The sequence below is a fragment of the Castor canadensis genome, chromosome 17 (genome assembly GCF_047511655.1).
Source record: "Castor canadensis chromosome 17, mCasCan1.hap1v2, whole genome shotgun sequence".
NCBI lineage: Eukaryota > Metazoa > Chordata > Mammalia > Rodentia > Castoridae > Castor > Castor canadensis.
In genome coordinates this window covers 41673703-41693050 of record NC_133402.1, presented here as the reverse complement: position 1 = coordinate 41693050, position 19348 = coordinate 41673703, and the positions used below count along the sequence as shown (strand labels likewise).

The 19348-nt window shown below is 41.2% G+C and overlaps 1 protein-coding gene across 3 annotated transcripts in view; it reads right to left on the bottom strand.

Moving 5' to 3' along the window:
* Myrip (myosin VIIA and Rab interacting protein) overlaps nucleotides 1–19348 on the bottom strand; it is a 324013-nt gene that overhangs the window by 166540 nt on the left and 138125 nt on the right. For all 3 annotated transcript variants that reach the window (XM_074060447.1, XM_074060449.1, XM_074060448.1), the window contains exon 3: nucleotides 12960–13181. In XM_074060447.1, the coding sequence (XP_073916548.1) occupies nucleotides 12960–13181 (222 nt within the window). The remainder of the gene's footprint in view (nucleotides 1–12959; nucleotides 13182–19348) is intronic.

Below are 19348 nucleotides of genomic sequence, written 5' to 3'. Positions count from 1 at the left end.
TTTGTATCCTTCTGTTTCAGGAGTGGGTATTTTAAAAAATGAGACAGTGGTGCCTTGCGCTTACCTTATATAAGTGATTATTAACAAAATTCTAAATAAATCTTGCCCCAGAGAGTTGACAATGGCCATGTCCACCCAGGAAGAAAAAACATGAGCCCAAAGACTGAGCTATAGGGACGACTCAGAGCACAGATAACTAAGAGGTGTCTTGCTGTCTTAGGGTGACCAGGAGGGAGTGGAGGCATCCAGCTTGAGGCTAACGGTCTAGTGTCAACAAATATGTGTTAGAAACCAAGTCTAGGCATTTTCCTACCTCCTCATTCAGGAATACTGCCAGTGACATTGGAAATTACAGAATAAACGAGTGAAAAGAATGACAGGACATGTGTGGCAGTGACAAGGGAAGTGCCCACTACCCACTAGTGCAGTTCAGAAAAGAACACTTGGGCACTGTTCCCAAAGCTGGTCACCTCCAAAGGACCAGGCATACCTCTTGCAGCTCCTGAATATGCTTTCTCCGATTCCTTGGACACTGACATTGAAACCCACTGCACCATTCAATATTTATGAATCACAAGGCTGTTATGTGAATGCTGATAATTGTGCGTGGTTTAGCCTGTGCCAAGGCTTCAGTCATTTCAATTCTTTCATTTCTGTATTTTTTAGTTAAAGAGAACCTTCAGCTAATGATAAAATTTGAATCTTTCTGGGACTTCCAATTGGTACTTGCTGCCTACATCCTGGTGGGAGACTGGCCAGAGTGGAGGAGTGAGTTCTCTTTGTAGCTCCACAACAGGGAAGAGTTATGGTTTTATTAGAACGGGGACGACCTCTCCTAAGGCCTGTGCATGTCTTTGATATAGAATGGCCAAGTACTAGGTGGAAGATCAGAAAGACAGGCATGTTTTCCCTCCAGAAAGAACCAGACATCTGAGTCACAGGTGATTTTACATATTTGGCCATTTTCCCCCTCAAATGATGACAAGCTGTTCAACTGTTGACTTCATTTTAAAGAAAACTTCTACTGATCTCTCTTAATATAAAGGCATTGAAAGTAGGGGCTGAGGTTGGAGCATTCCTATATCACACAATCTGCTTTCTATTGGATAGCCTCTTTTATTTCAGCTTTTGACCAAAATATGAAATTTCTTATTTCACTCCTTTTTCCCCTAAAACTTTAAAGAACACTTGGGGTGTACCTAATACAGCAGTTTTTTATGTTTTCAGGAGTTGTTTTTATAACATCTCTGGACCAAATGGAGCACTGACTGGTTGGTGGGTGGTACTTGGTTAATTATACACTGGGGAAATGCCTAATGGTTTCAGGACTGGGAACAAGACTTAAACACCTGCACTAGCTACTGGTAAGACAAAGGGTTTAAGAAGCTTCATTGTTTCATGGCCAAAAAAATGTGGCTCTCTGAGTGGAGTTTCTCAGTCCACAAATTTGTGATCAATTAAAAGGAATGCTGCTACCAGCTGGTGTGATGTTTTGTCTGCTGTTAAAACTCTCAGTACAGTAATTTCCAAATATACCCTGTGGCAAATATTGAGGGCTGCTATCCATCCATGCCCCCTTTATCCTGGCTAATATCCTGGCTAGTATACCAATTAATCTGGGATGAGCTGGGGGCATAGCTCAAGTGCAGACCACTTGCCTGCCATGCTCTAGGTCTTGGGTCCAATATTGTGAAACAAAACAAACAAACAAACAAACAAACAAAAAGGCATGGTAGCTTTATGCCTACAATCCAAGCTGGGAGGTATAGGTAGGAGGATCACAATCCACGGCTGGCCCAGGGCAAAAACATGAAACCCTATCTGAAAAATAATTAAAGGGGAAAGGGCTGCAGCATGGCTCAAATGGTAGAGTACCTGCCAAGCAAGCATGAGGCACTGACTTCAAACCTCAGTTCCTCAAAAGAAAGAAAGAAAAAAGACTGATTAGTCTGGGATGGATGGAAGTGTATTGAAGTCTAGGTGATAAGCCACGCATGATCTAAGCTCAGCAAACTTCTGTGGCGGGCCACACAGTAGCCATGCTGGTGTCTGAGGGCCTCACAGTCTCTGTTGTAAACATTCTCCTCTGTGGCTGCAGCCGAACGCAGCCATGGGGTATATGCAAATGAACACGGCTGCTCCAGTCAAAGCTTTTATAAAAGCAGCTGGCCTGTGGGCTGGCTTGCTGACCTTTTAACAACTGGAAAACTAACATTTTTCTCTTTTCTCTTTGTCTGCTGTTAAAACTCTCAGTACAGCAAATTCCAATTATACACTGTGGCAAATACTGAGGGCTGCCCTCACATCCACGCCCTCTTTATCCTCGCTAACAGGAATTCTATCCCATTCTATGTCCGGTATAAAATTTTACTTTACTGCTATATATTTTTATGTTGAAGTCTTTTATTATGCTGTTACTCTTTTTCATAGGAGTATGTGTGATAAATTGCATTTAACAATTTTTAAGTCATAAGGCTCAAAGTATCAGAATATTTATCTTGGATTCAGTTATAAATTCTGATTATTGAGGTACAATTGATCAAAAACATACATATATTACATTTTTGATAAGTAATAAAATATAAATATTATTTATTTTGCAATGTTATTTTTATTGCAAACACATTTTTGTAATGAGTTGGCTTTTTTATCAGTTACTTTATGCACAAAAATATTATTTATTACTTGAATGAATGGTGTGGCGGTAGTGGTGTTTTTCTTTTGAGACAAGGTCAAACCATGTAGCCCAGTCTGATCTGAAATGTGAAATCCTCTTGCCCCAGCTTCTCCAGGGTTGGGATTACAGATGTGTAGCACCGCACCCAGCATTTGTTTTTTAAAAAGTGTAGACCCTGAGGAAACTTGTTCCCACAGATGGAAATGGAGGTAGTTTTTTTGTTGTTGTTGTTTTGTTTTAAATAGCAATGCCTTTCAACTTTGAATTGCATCTGAGTTGTATGGCCAAATCACATGGCATCTATCATTCATATGTGTACTGGTAGTTTAGGTCCTCCCTCCATTTTTGGAGAGTCAAGAATCAGAAATTGTCTGATACGCAAAATGAGTCATTCTCCTGCTGTGAAGGTACTTGGCTTTCTTACTGCAATGCCATCTGAACCATCTCTGCTTTATTCTGCAGGTTTCTCTGCCTGAGACACGAGTTTCCATGGAATCAGGGATGGGCAAGGCCTGTTTTCCTCTTGCAGAGTGAGGCAAGGATGTTACGAGAAAGGGGTTGCTTACGTTTGTGAGTATATTAGTGTTGGAAAGGCCACACACAGAAGCTGAAAATTTAGAAACAAATTCCATTAAGAAGATTTGTGTGACCTATGAGACTCACAGAAAGTCCCTGTAACTTGGGCTGAAGACCACTGATCAGAGGAAAAACAAGCTAAGCTTGTTACTTCTTGGCTGGAGTTGGATATGTCTCAAAAGACTTATCCTATTCCCAACACCATAAAAAAGCCCCCACAAACAAACAAACAAAACAGAAAACCCTTATCTGGAGTTGAAGCCAAGGCAAAAGCAGGACAATACCCTGAAGCCAGGTGTCAATGAGCCAGCATTGCTCATGGTCAAGGGCTATATTTAAATCCAAAGACTGTGCTTAGCTTTTAGAACCTGAGTAGCCTGTCCCCATTTGGAGAAGCAAGCCATGGGCAACACCACTGTCACAGTCATGTGCTTGTCTGGCACCTGGTCTTCATATCATGTCACTTTTCCATCACCTACCTGTCCCCAGGTGGACTCTTCTCCTTGCAGTACACATTTAGTTCATGATATAGCTGAACCCGTGATGTTAGAAAATTTGGAATACATAACTGATTTTCTTAGAAGTTGTCAATTATTGACTAGGTCTGCCAATTTCAAGACACTACATTTGAGTGAATGTAGATGATTTTAAAAAAGGGTAGGAAATCCCAACAACCCCAATTAGACCTGTGCTGGTATCCTAGTGAAAACATCTATCTTTCAGCTCAGATTCCATAATCTCCCTTGTATCAGTTACAGTTCTTTAGGTTCTGCTTAAAGGAGTAAACACAAACTCTACAGATCTTCTGTAAAACGGATCAGACCAACCTTCTTCAGTTATGGGTCCACCTACTCACTGGGGTGGTCCATCCTCAAATTTTGCAATCTCCTCTTTTCTTTTCTCCCTGCTTTCCAAGTCACTGGCTGTCTCACTACAAGTGCCACTAGCCTGTGGGTAAACACATTACCAAGATCATCTTAATAGTTCTCAGAGTGGTGGTTCTGTACCCAGTGTGGAGAAAGTCCCTACCCCAACCTGGCTCTGGATCTGTCTTGGATTCCTGGGGAGTCTGGTAGGAAGCCCTGTCAGTAGTCCAACTGTGATAAACCACTGGACTGGGAGCTTCCTCCCTTCTACTGCTGCTGGGTCTTTCTTTCCTGTGCACATGCCAAATGGCTGCCTGGCTTGCCCACTGCTGTCAAGGCCAGCCATCCTCCCTGAGCCTGGACGTCTGTCCTTCCAGGAAGATGCCCCGTCCTGGGTGTCAATATTGCACCATCCCCAGCTGCACAGCAGCCTTACTGACCCATGAGGCACAAAACAGCTTCTTCAGTTCTACCTGAAGCCCCCTCCTAGGCCACTCACTCTTTTCCTCCTCCCCACCTCCCACCTTCCTTGTCCTTGGCTTCTGCGACAGTGCAGTCCAAAATTTGGCAAGTCCAAAATTTGCAGGGTAGGCAGGCAGACCTAGCTTGCAAAAAAAGATTACTCCGAATAGTACAAAGCAAGTACTTCCTTTCAGCCTTTCCTATGTTTCCCTTATTACACAGTAATTATATTATATGCACATATGAACCGCAGTGTTTAACCTAACATTTTGAGTTTAACCATGCTAATAAAATATGCTATTATCTTAAAGACCTTGTCATTTTCTGGTAGGTTGAATGTATCCTAATTTATTCCTATTGTTCTAATGTCAGGCATTTATGTTTTTATACTACAAATAATTTAGTGCAATTTGGTTTTAGACAGCATTTTAAAAACTGTTATTATATTATTAGCTATAGGTTTTCAAGATTGAAATTTCTGAGTAAAAGTGCTTGGATATGTTGGTAAAAGGTTATGTCCTTTTAGATTTCACTAGCAAAGAAAGACGGCATCTTTTTTCAATCTACCCTTGTCAAAATCAAGTATTATTATTATTTCAAATCACTAGTTTAATGTGGAAAAAATCCACTTGAAGCACAATCTTTATTCTTCCATTTCTAGTGAGGGCCAATATCTCCCAATTTCCTTAGTTCTGTGAATGTCCTGAGCCCACCATGATCATTAGTTAATATCTTTTTTAGGGGTACCACACACGTGCCGGGTATCTCTAAAGCATAGTGTAGCGCTTATGCCAAAAGTATGGCATACAAATTTCTGAGTCACATGCGCTGCACGCATACCAAGCAATAAGCCATCAGATAGAAGAAAGAGATATTCAAGTCCAAGGGAAAATAAATGAAGCTCTAAGTTTTTAAAATTTTTTTCAGAGAAATCAAATACCACAGGCATAATGAGGAAATACGTTTTTATTTCAGTTCCAAGGATAATTTTTTCCCTTGTTCTCTGAAAACAGTTCCCCAAATTGCTCTGTGTTAAAGGTAATAGTACAAAATGATGAAAATCAGAAAGAACAATTTTTATAATGAAGCAAAGAGCTAGAAAGTTAATTTGCTCCCGAGGAAGGAAGGAACATCATTCCTGAGCCAATCATACTGTTGATGATAATGGCTGGTATGTACAGGCTGTGCTTTCTCGGAGTTTTGTTTTTTTTCCTGCAGAAGGCCTTCAAATGCCTCTGCTATACATCTTTATTTATAATGTTTGAATGAATCTATTCAATCAATCATCAAGAAGATAAATTTGTATATAATAAAAAATGACAAAGGGAATAATGGTTCAGTAGTTTCCCATTTGCTATATAACTTCCAAAATAAGTAACCCATCATTCATTCTATAACAAATTCATCTAATGTTTATAATCTCCCCAAGCTAGACATTTTAAATTAATACCAGCAACAGAAATACATTTTAATGTGAACATAAGGATCTAGGACTGAGTGCATTGGCTTACATTTGTAACCTCAGCTACTTGGGGGTGGGGAGAGGACGAGCCTTGTCGAGGCCAATCCAGGCAAAAAGCAGAATCCCATCTCAACAAATAAGATGGGTGTGGTGACATGTGCTTGTGGTCCCAGCTATGTCGGAGGCCATCATATGTGAACTGTGGTCCAGGCCAGGCCCCATCTGAAAATAATTTAAAGCAAAAATAGTTGGTGGCATGGCTCAAATGATTGAATGACTGCCTAACCAAGCTCAAGGGCCTGAGCTCAAACTCCAGTGCCACCAAAAAAAAAAAGAGCAAAAGACTACTGAAGAGCTGATCATATGATTATAATTACATCAATGACAATTAAGTGGGAAATTCTTTTAAAATTCTTAAAATGTGCTAACCAAATTAAATAATCAAACAGAATACCCTTTGTCTCAGTGAAAAGAGATAACTCTTTCACAGAGCAGAAGAGAAACAAGCTGAAGTTATTGATTACCATTGTTTTTATACTGACCTGACACTCACTGGTCCTGTTCAATAAGCCCCACTTCTAATGTGAGTTGCCGACCTTGAGCCACGCTGCTGGATACCTAGTTACTTCCATTCTGTGTGTTAACACTGACAGGCAATGTCTACTCTCAATTCCTAAGAGTCCTAGTTTTCTGTGACCAAGAATTTTTATTATAATTAATCATGGCCCAGAGTATCCCCAAAACACATGTGCATATAGTAGTTGTTTATATGGATGGACAGCTAGGAATAAAAGCAATGCAGTAAAAAATGGGATTAATTATTCAAGTAAAGAAAAAGTAGATTGAGGGTAGCAGGAAGTGAAACATGGGTCTGCATGTGGCCTCATGAGAGTCAGTACCTGGGCAAATTCAGAGTGTTTCAATCATATTATTGGAACCAACCATTTTACTGAGGTTGCACATACACACACACATGCACACACACACACACACATATACACAATGTGATCTTCATGGAATCTGACATGTACAATGTTTTAAAAATCCACTTTCTTAAAAATGAATACGCTGGAGGAAGGTCCCAAAGACAATGTCTAAAGGAAATCACTTCTAGCCAAGGATGGAGTTTCACCTTGAATGAAGGGCAGACAAGCTGGTGGACAGGTGGACAGTTGTAGAGTATCTTAACTGTCATCACCTAGCACAGCATCAGCTTTTGCAGCTGTCAACTTTGGAACCAGCTCCAATGTCTGATGCTGCTGTCAATTTTGACTACAAATTTCCATCACTTTGCCAGCAGCACTGATGAGGAAGATCAGTCACTACTTGCCCCAGAAGAGGAAGCCAATGCCCTTTCTCCTAGGAAAATGAAATCCTATTATAGGACAGAAGATAGCTAAGTTGTATGATATTGAATATATTCCCCCTCAATTTGAGAGTCAGAAGAAGATTTCACAATCATCATTTATATTCAGAAATACACAGGAGGACCTGGACATGAAAATAAGGAAAAGAAGAAAAAAAACCTAAAGATTAGAAAGGAGGATTCAAAGCTCTCATTATTTGTGAATGGCATGACTGCATAAAGAAAATTCAAGAGAATCTACAAACCATTAGGGTTAGTAAATGTAGATTTAGCTAAGTTGCTGTAAACAAAGACAATATGCAAAAAAGAAATCTAATTCATTTCTCTAAACTAGCAACGTGAAATCAGGAAAGGATAATGGCAAAATCTCATTTTTGATAGCATCAATGTATCAGATGCCCTGGATTGTCTCAAAAGATATACAGCCCCTGTATTCTAAAAACATCACTGAGAGAATTTAAATAAGACCTATACAAGTGGAGAAATCTGCCATGTTTGTGTATTTAATGCTATTAAAATACCTATAATTCAGTCCCAATCAGAATCCAAGCGGGGCATTTTTTTGCAAGTAGAAATTGACACAGAAATACAATGACATAGAAGAGCCTGAGATGATCTTGAAAAAGAAGAACTAGGCTTCATAATGAAGCTACCAGGATAAAGACGGGATGGTATTGCTGTGAGGACAGACAAACAGAACAATGCAACAACTTAGATCCCCCGTCCATTGTGGATGTTGCCAGTCACATGTGGCTTATAAGCACTCGAGATGTGGTGAGCCAGACTGACATGAGTTTTAAGTGTAATGTACACACTGGTTTTGAAGATGCACTATGAGAAAAAAAAGAATATTTCCTTTTTGTATTGATAACAGGCTGAAATGATAATGTTTTGGATGTATTGGTTTAAATAAAACATATTAATAAAATAAAAAATTGGACAGTTTTAAAGTTACTTATTTGAAACTTTCCATACTGGATTCAAGTCAAAATATTCCTTAAATATTTCACATGATGTATTTGTAACACTGAGGGATTATACAGTTCACTGCTACATAAATAAACTCTTCTGAGGCATTCTTCAAAACATGTGGATGGGAAGCAGGTACAATGCAGAAGACTGCCATCCCATAGGCCACATGTCTGAGGCACTCTGACCCACCCATACTTCTCTGTCAATCCGAGCCTTAGAGAAATTTTAAGAATCAACAGTATGCCACACATCTCATGGATTTCTTCCCTGGACACACCTCCCCGTGATTCACTGAAAATACAGGAAATGAGTAGAACTTCTCTGTCTCTTTTGGTTTTAGATAGCAATAATCCCAAGACCCCAGGAGGAACTTCCCTAAGACATAAAAATAAAACAACAAAATTCCCAATCTCTCCTTGGTATCCTCTCTCTGCCAGCTTTGATCAAATAAGTGTTTGGGTGTGCAGAATTTACTAGACATACTGCATGGAGAAGACACGTCAGTAACCTGCCACCTCCTCTAAAAAATATAGAACCAGTGTACCCTGGCTTTGGGCTGTCATCTTTATTTGTTAATATTCCACTTTGAGATGCAGGAGTGTCGTGAGTGTTGACTCGGAAACAATGCAAGATTAAGGTGAATGGAATACCTAAGCCTCCCGTGTCCTCATTCAGCTGCCGATCACATGTAATGGACATAGCAGCCTTTAAAAAGGTGAATATGGGTGGCGTGCTTTCTATACAAGAATGAGTGTAGGATTTTTAAACCTGCTGAAATCACCATAAGGAGGGGACTAAGGTAGAAAGGAGAAAAATAGAGGGGAATGAACCACTTTGGGTCATAATATATTTATATACATGGAAATGCCACAATGAAATTCCCATATAGATATCTTAAACAAACAAAAAAATGTCATTTTTTTTTTTTTTACAAAATCAGAGAACAAGAAGGTAAACTGGTCCTTCCTAGGGAGTTGGATATAAGGAAGAGGGGAGGATATAAGGAAAGAGTGTGGGAAGGTGAATGTACTGGAAATATTATGTCCTCGTGTATGAACAGAGAAATGAGGCCTGTTGAAACTGTCCAGGAATGGGGGAAGGGGGAAATAAAGGAGAATGATGGATGGGGTAAATTCAACTGTGATATATTGCAAGAATGTCTGTGGATGTCACAATGTACCCCCAGTACAATAATAATATGATAAAAAATAAATTAAGACAAAAAAGTATAGAAACTTAAAAAAAAAACTATCCAAAATAAAATTAAATGTAGCCTTAGAAGCCATTCACTGCCATTATTACAGCTTGTTTTTCAATATCTGGCAATTTCTATACTAGATGAACTAGTATAGATGAAACAGCCCAGGACTGGAATCAGAACACCTGGCTTTCAAGGAAAGATCCTTTTACTTGTAAGCAGTGTAATTCTGAGGTGGTATAGGGGTCCCTCAGCATTAATACCATTTGAGGGATGCAATGTCATTTAATTGAAACCAATGAGTCCCTCCCCCGCCAACTCAGATGGATGTGGGGTCCAGAGGCTATGACTGATGATTAATGCTGTTAACTACTTAGTAAATCTGGAGATTTTATTCTGGCCAAGGGAGAAGTAGAAAAACATTGAAAGAAACTGTATGTACTAATACTTCCTTCTATTTGTGGGTGAATATATTGAAGCACCTTAAAGTAGAGGTATTTTAGAATATTCTGGGTTGGAGATCTGGTGAAGAGTCTGCCTAATAGGTGCAAAGCCCTGAGTTCAAACCCCAGTACTGCCACTGTAGAGTAAAAAAAAAAACAAAAACAAAAACCACACCAAGCCAAACCAAAAATTCAAAAGCAAACGTTACTAGCCACTAGGGTCTGTAATTTCAGTGAATTTATCACCCCTTGAGGATCAATCCCAAATTCTCCCCGCAGTCTGACCCGGCTCACTGGCATGATTCCTACTGCAGGAGTGGTCAGCTCTGGGCTGCCCACACACCTGGAGACCTGCTCACACCACACCTTTTGTGAGTGTCCATCTGAGTTCCACCTAGGACCTCCTCCTTTTCCATAAAATTTCATGAGGACACCTAACACTCCTCAGATCCTTTTCTCTTTTAAATTGCCACTGCCTCATCTGTATCATGCATTTGGCTGCTATTGAACACTGTCCTTTTCCAATATTCAGCTCCTGAAGACTGGGTGCCTTCTATATGCCAGACTCTGGTGCTACAAATGGAGTTGAAGAAAGACAGGGTCACTGTCTTGGAAGGCTTCTCTGCAGGTTGCTCATAAATGCCAGTGTGGCAGACATCAGAGCCAAGTGTTGATTGAGACTTGCCCAACATGCCAGGTGCAGAACTGTGACATTCAGTCACACCATTCTCTGCCACTCCTTATTCTGGCCACCTGCTAACTTCCTAGTGTCTCTTTCTTACCCCAGAAAATCCTGTCAGCTGGGTCATCCTTCAGGCCCAGACCACTGCTGCCACCCTGGTCATTCCAGAACCCATGAGCACTGGAGATTTGGTTCCTCTGCTTCCTTGTTCAGCTTTCACCTTCCATTCCCATGGTTGCCACCCAACTGATGTGCTTTGGAAGGTGCTAATTCAAACATCTTCTTCCCTACACAGACTTTTCTTCCAACATGCTTTGTTAAGTACCCCCACTGTGACAGTTCTGCAGGTACTTCTAGGATTTTTTCTTCTTCTTTTGACAGTCTCTTCATGCAGCCCAGGTTGACCTCAAACTTGTGATTCTTCTGCCACAGCCTTTGACTGCTGAGATTACCACACCCATCTACCAAGTACTCCTTGTTAACTGACTCCTTCATTTTCTTCCAATTTATCCACCTACCCTTCTGTCTTTACTTCCTTCATTATCCAGATTCTGTCTTGAATCCTTCGCTAGCCAATATCCTAAACTTCATTACTCTCTGAGCTGCTCCAAATCCCCGAAGGACCCCCAGACTAGGAACAAATTCACTGTCTACATCTCCATACAGACAGCTGAGTGTGGTTGGATTAAAACTCACTACAGAAGATTGAAAGCAAACAAATTATTTTTTTTCCTTTTTTGCGGTACTAGGACTTGAACTCAGGGCCTTCACCTTGAGCCACTCCACCAGCCCTATTTTTGTGAAGAGTTTTTGAGATAAGGTCTTGTGAACTATTTGCCTGGGCTGGCTTTGAACCATGATCTTCCTGATCTCTGCCTCCTGAGTAGCTAGGATTACAGGTGTGAGCCACTGGCACCCAGCACAAATTCTTCATTAAGGCCTGAAACTGGCTCAAAAGTCTAGATCTGTAATTCCTGTAAAATCTTTTTCAAACCTACTTTTAATTTCTTCCAGCATCTAACAGTCTTGTTCTCAACTTTACTGATAAGTGGAAGGCAGTAAGGAGTCTTTCTCCACCTGTCACTCCCAAACATGTAATTGGGCCCCTCCTTCCCTTGGTCACAGGCTTTCCCCTCTCCCTCTTATCAAGTTCATGTAGAGAGTCAGACAGGCAGGTTCTATGCCCTAAAAGTCAGGCACAGGACCTGGGCAGTATCCAGCCTGGACAATTGTCCAACAAACCACTTCTTGCTTCAGCTGCTACCTCTGAGCTACTTTCCTGGTACCTTGGAGACTCCAGGACAGCTACTTAGCAGCTATCTGCATTAACTAGCTCTATGAGAAAATGCTAGGCCTTGATGTTTTAAAGGATATAAGCAATAAGCAGGGCAGCAGGGGAGGGGAGTAGAGGTGAGGAAAGGGAAAGATGGGAGACAGGAGCTTAGTGCACTCTCAGGACCAGTTTGTCTTGCTCACTGTCCCACAGCAGTGGGATGTAGCAAATCTGAACCATAACATATTCTCCAGATGCTAGTAGGATCAACAGAGATGTAAGAATTCCAAGAAACAAACACCAGACACTGGCTTATCAAACTCAAGTTTCTAAATACTCAGCAAATCAAAGAACTACTCTGCCAGTCACAAGGACAATGTCAAATGCCAAACTAGCCGTTTCCTCCCTGGGGTGTCAACCTCTTCCCTTGCACAGTGTTAACTCTGTTTTACCCATTACAATCCTGCTTTCGTTTTTTTGGACTCTTCAAGCCCTCAAGCCACTTATCCCTTGCTCAGTGTCCCCACAGTCATTGGAAGTTGATCAGGGGATGTGTCAACACACTCTGAGGCCCATACTCATGTCTCTCCTACCTCCCTAAGTCCCTGAATCATCAGCAATCTATAATTCACCATCAGTTTTCCTGCCTGCATATCACTCCCAAGAATCCAACACATGCTGGAGGAATAATTGGATGAAAGGACGAGACCAGGTGAGAAATGTAAAAAGGAGGGATAAAGCACTAGAAGCCACATCTTTAATTCCAACACTCCTTCCTGTGTTGTCTTCCACATGTGTTCCCGTGTGGTCTCCACACATCCTATCTCTGATGGTCAATAGATATCCTCATCTCACCTTGGCAATCTCTTTACAGTTGTCAGGACTCTAGGCTGATCTGTCGCCGCTGCTGGTCCTACCTGGTAGAAGGAGGTGGCAGTGCCACCAGTGGAGGCCCTGAGAGTGGGCCCAGTCACTCACTCACCTGGCTTGCTGGCAGACACAGCAGACCCACAGCTTCTCATGCTTCTGGTAGGAGCAGCAGCTCTTGCAGACATTGAACTTGCAGTCCCCACATTGGCGCTTGGTGTTGACGAGGAAGGTGAAGGGCGAGCAGCAGCGCATGCAGCAGTGCTCCACGAACTTCTGGTGCTTCGAGAGGATGCTGCACTTACTGCCCTCCTCATCCAGCTTCTGCTTCATCTCACTGAGAAACCAGGAAGAGGAGGGAAAGGGTGAGGAGAGGGAAAAGTGCATCAGATCAGGGGGCTGTCTCCCCAGAACATCCCACCCTGGCAATCGCTCAGGCAAGAGCCCCGTGGAACCTATATGTAGAACAACAAAACCCAGGAAGATCAATTCTTGATACAATATCCAGAGAGGAACTGTAGCCATGGGTTAATGTGTTTTCCTCTATGTTGTGTTCCCATGAACAAGCATGAAAACCTTACTATTTATATTTCAGAAACTACATGTGAATACAAATTGTTATTAAAACTAAGCACATTATTGTAAAATAAGCCCCTTCACTTCATTACTGCCTTTTTAAAGAGCAGGAAATCACTTATGAGGATACATTCATCCTCACAACAGCCCTGCTGAGAATCTCACAGTCTAGTCCTGGCCCTGTTTAAACACCCCGGAAATGATTTAAAAGCCAAGGTTCCTCTGGGTGATGGGCAGATCCCAGACAGTGGTGATTCAGAGCTGGGCAAAAGACAGTCCTCTTCTTCCAAAGCTTATGGTCACATGGGTTCCCAGACAGACACGTTACTGCCGAACCTGATGGTGCTGCACTCCTCTCTATGTTCAGAGAGATAAAGAAAGGACAGACCCTGAGAGTGAGGGTGGACCCCAATCAGACTGAGTGACCTGGGCAAACAGTAACTGAACAGCAACCATATTACTCTGAGTTGCAAGTTTGGATTGGTTTTCCTGCCACAAAAATGGAGATGACAGATAGCAACAGGAAAATTATTTTTACTACTACTACTACTACTATGAATTTCACTATGATTGTACTATTGTGGTTACAGTAGTAAAAGACTGTTATTTTGTTACTATTATTTTTCTGTAGCCAGTTTGTGATTACATAATTCATGCTGAATATGTCTATGATGTATGCAACAAATATTTTCTCCCATTAGGACATTTTTATGCGTGTTATGTTTTTCATCATTTAGAAGTGTTTATTTTTTCTGTAGTTAAATCTGTCTATCTTTTCTCTCATGACCGCCTCTAAGCTTTGTATTTTGTCAGGAGGTGAAGATGTTCTAATAGCCTCTTTTGCTGGGAGACCAACCCTTTAACCATATAGTCAGGCATGCATCTTCTGCTGCTTGTTTTACTAAGCCCCAAGCCACCTCCCCTGCCTCAGGCAGAAATTGCAGTTTCCCACTGCAATGTTACAGTTTCTTGTTTCCCATATGATCAGGCCACTTCCTCTGGTTTGAAATGAACCAGGAAATGAGCCCTTGCCAGACACCAAAAGTAGCAGTGTCTTAAGCTTGGAATTCCCAACCTCCACAGATGTAAGGAACATTTCTGTTGCTTTTAAGCCACCCAGTTCATGAGTTTTTTTTTTTTTAATAGAAACCCAAATGGACTGAGATATACTCTCTGGGAATTTCCTTGTCTTACTTTTATTCCCCTTACTTTGAAAAAATATTGAGATCTAACCCAGATAAATGAAATTCACACTTTAAAGTGTCCAGTTCCCTGGGTTTTAGTATATTCACACAATCATACTATCACCATCTAATTCCAGAAATTTTATCACAGCAAAAAGAAATTCAGTATCTACTAAGCAGTCTCTACTCAGTCCCCCTCTCAGCCTCTGCACACCACTGGCATCTTTGCTGCTTTGATGAATTCACTTATTCTGGGCATTTTATATCAATGGAATCATGTCACACATGGAATGCATTCAAGGCTCACCTGTGCTACATATTACAGTATTTACCAGAATGTCATCCCTTCTGCTACCAACTAACTTTCCACTATATTTTATTTATCCATTCACCAGCTGGTTGGCATTTAGCTTATTTCAACTTTTTGGATATTATGATATAATGCTGCTATGAACATTTGTGTACATGTTTCTGTGGGGACACACATTTCAATTCTAGCCATGAAACTGCTAGGTTATACAGTTAGTATATTAGTTGAAAGACTGACAGACTGTTTTCCAAATGTCTGTATTGTTCCCTACAGTAATCTGTGAGCGTTCAAATTTCTCCACATCCTCACCAATACCTGCTATTGTTTGCCTTTTCTTTAAATTATAGGGGTGTGAGGTAATACCTCATTATGCTTTTGATTTGCATTTCCCTAATGATTAATGATAATCAATTTCTCTAATCAACTAATGATGTTAGTATCTTTTCATAAACTTATTAGTAATTTGCATATCTTCTTTAGAAAAAGGTATATACAAATCTTTTACCCATTTCTAAATGAGATTTGTTTTTTATTGTTTGCTGCATTATAAGGCTTTTTAAATATATTCTGAAGACAATTCCTTATCAGATATATTAATTGCAAATGTTTTCCTTTTCTTACATCAAATTTATATTTTTATTGGCATTTTTTCTGTAATTAAGAGAAACTGAATCTACTACTGGAAGGGGAGACGTGTACACCTGCTGGATAACATGCTTACAGGGGCAGAGTGGAGGTGTTTTCTCATGGAAAAAAGATGCTACTTAGTCCCTCAGATTTAGACCAGACCATGAGCTAAGTCGCTGACATTGGTAACATTAGTTGTTAATACAAGAATGGCTTCAAAGTGACTGGCTTATATTGATATTTCAGAAACACTAAATTAAATGGGATGAAACATCTAGGAAAGAAAGTCTTTGGGGATCAAAAAAGCTCTGAACTCAATTCACAGGATCACTTGAGCTCTATGAGTTTTTTTCTGGATGCAAAGGACTAAAAATTCCAATGGCATTTTAAAACTCGCTGTGTATCTAATGATAAACTGCAACAAGTCCTTCAGAGTTTCAACCAAAAATTGTGCAAAACAAGCCACCCTCTTTGAAATGTCCTGAGAAGGACCAGATCCCCAAACATTCAACCATTAGGAAAGAAGGATAGATTTAGGGTGAAAGGCTAGGGTGCTGGGCTCAGTCACTCACTAAACAGCCTCTGATCTTTCTGACCCTCTGTTTTTTCTAGGTGGCACCTATAATTTCTACTTCTCAGCCTTGCTAGAGATTTTAAATGAGCAAAACAACAAAAAGCAAATACTAGGTATTCATTTAGATTAGCAAGAAATCTAGTGGTCTTGAGTACAATTGACATTTGATTGCACTGGTTTATATATCAAGGTTTCTGTGATAGTATCTGGGAGTAAATGCACAGTCCTTTATGCTGCTTGAGCCCTGGGTGACCATGGGTGTGAGTGAGGTCTCCTTGGTTATCATTTGCATATGCCTAGTAAGTAAAGATGTAGAACATGTGTAGTGTGAGTTTTAGCAATGTCTTCTAACATCTGGTCCAGTCTTCTGAGAGACTGCTGTACAATCACTTCCTGAAAAGCCATCAGCATTTCATATCTGTCTGAGGCCATGGCACTCTGATAGGTTGTCAGTGAGTGAAGTGCTGTGTTGAGAGGCTGCACACAGGCTCAAGGGAGTAAGGTGTCATGATGAGTTAGCAATGTCCTGTAGTTTTTTAACAAGGAGAGATGATGCCATATATGACTTTTGTTTGCTATCTTTCAACTCAGTTCTCAAAGACAGTAATTTTGATCCACTGCCGTGAGTCACCACTTGACAGTCACCACTGCTTAGAATGTCAATCATTCACTCAGTTCACACTCATGGGACACTTACTACTCCAGATCTTGGGGTAAGGATAAAAGAAGACACAGACTTCCCTTCATGAACATGTGTTAAGGTGGAGACTCAGGTGATGAACAACTAAGTAACACAAAGGAATTCTGAGTTGTGAGGCACTCTGCTACAGAACATGGAGGTGACCAAGGCTGGAGATAACGTGGGGATCTCATGGAGGTAGGATGGAAAGAGAGGGTTTTTTCTAGGAGGTGGCACTTAGGGTAAGCACTAAGATGGGAAGGAGGCAGATCAATGGAAGACAATATGTCAGGCAGAGGGAGCAGGAGAGTAAGAGTTTAGTGTTAGGCAGAGGTGGAGGAGTACGAGATGAGGCCCTGGAAAGATGGTGGGATTTTATTCTAAGGTCAGGGGGAAGTTATTGAAGATTACGAGGAGGGAAAGAGCAGACTCTGGTTTCACAGCTACTATCAGGTGAAGCTGGACTCAGATAGCCTGGTGTGGAAGGGTGAAGAACATGGCAGCCGTCTGGGTGTGGTTGCTGAGGTTGGCACAGGAGCATGGGGGCACTGCAGTCATCCAGATATGATAGGGAGGTTGGCACAGGAGTGTGGGGGGCACTACAGTCATGTGGGGATTGGGGCTGGTATAGGAGAGTGAAGAGCGATTTAGTTGTCTTATGAGGGTGGGTGAGGTTTGGGCCAGGGCTGGTAAGATGAAGAGAAGTGGGGTAATGCTCAGCATACCTGGTGATGGTCCAGAAGGAAGAAAGGAGGGAGGGAGGGATGGATGGAGAGAGAGGGAAAGGGAGGGGGAGAGAAAATGGGAGAGGAAGAGGAAAGGAGAGGGAGAAACAGACAGACACATACCCAAGTATCTGGCTATGTCACCAGGTACAGACTGAAGCCGTTTATGGGGAGTGGGAAGACCGGAATGGGTAGGAAATGGGTAGGAGCATGCTCAGTGCAATCTGTGAGATGAGTACCAATATGCCATCAGAGTTTCTCTTTCAGCAGCTCAGATGTGGGCCCTAGGCCAGCTCTGTGAGTTTGGGAGTCACAGGAGTAGAGAGAGTGTAGCAAGGAGAAACTGATGGCCTAGAAACAAGTCAGGAAAATCCCAGTCATTAAACTCAGGTTGAAGACATGGAGGCTAAAAGACTGAGCAGGAGATGAGAGAAAGACAATATTCAAGAAGGGAAGAGGGAATGACTTCCTTCAGGTCAGGGAAATGTCCACTGGACTCAGCAACATGACCTGTGATGGTGACCCTGACAAGAGCAACAGTGGGGAGGTGACAGGAGTCAGGCCATCCTGGGCTGAGGAGTGAATATGGGATGAGGCAATAAGTCAGTCATGGACTACTTCTTTCAGCAATGTTATAAATGCCTCTCAAGAGCATGGATCCCAGGGATGGACCCAATTTTCACTACAGTAATATTTATGATAATTTAAAAGTATGTCTTGCTTTTAGTATGTCAGTCAAGGCCAACACAGCTCAGTATACTACAGATTTATGAGAAAAAAGAATAAAATTTAAACATTTCCTCTGAACATCAAAGTTCATGCCACACACCAATTGTGCTGGGTGGTTACCAACTATGCTGTAAGTGAAGAAGGCCATTTTAAGCCTCAATTTTGATAGCACTTTTAGCCCAATAAGCCATGGTACTCACCATGCCCTGTACATCTCACAGGAGCACTGTCTGACGAGGTGCTGGGGAGCCCCCACCCCGAAGTTCTGCCAGCAGCTGGGCAAACATGCAGTAAAGAGAGTGAGAGCACTGTGTGGGGCTGCAGGTTATTCAGTCAGCCTCCCTCCTTTCCTCCTCCCTTTCTCTCCTTCCCTTGTCAAAGAAGGATACTGACAGCATCCTGAAATGCACCTTGCAGAAGTAAATGAGGAACTGTACCCGAGTATTTTGGCAGGTACCTAAAACGTAAGAGCAATTCTGAAGCTATCTGGGTTATTTCAGTTCAAACCAGCTAAGCTTCTGCTCTTAAACAGGGGCTCAGAAAAGCCTCCCATCTCCTTACAGGGTCTTCATGGATAGTCAGTCAAACCTCATTAATCAGGATGCAATTTACCAGTATCAGGTCAGTCAATTTGGTAATTTAACTTAAAGATGGTCTGGACAAAAATTAATATCTCTTAATACTTTTAAAAAACTAGTGATTTTGTTTGTTTTCTAGGGAGTGAGTATTTCTGTATCTTGAAATATGAGATTGAAATTTTTGAGGTCACTCAAGAAACAAAGAAAGGAATCACAGTTTATATTTAACATGCTCAATCTGTGATTGATGAGGAATTCATAGTCATAATAAGTAAAAAAGTGATGCAAGTCAAATGCACATTTAAGTAAATTACTTCTGTGGAACCCACTGGAATAAGTAAAAATAATGGAAACAATAAGGTACATATTGAATAACACTAAGGAATATCCACAAAGCCTCTTTTCTCCTCCAAAACAGACTATTAATTCAGTGACATTTGGATATGTGAAGGGAAGATGGTGAAATCAAACACACATCCACCCTGACCTGGAACTGCAGTAGGCAGTTCTCTAATAACCAAA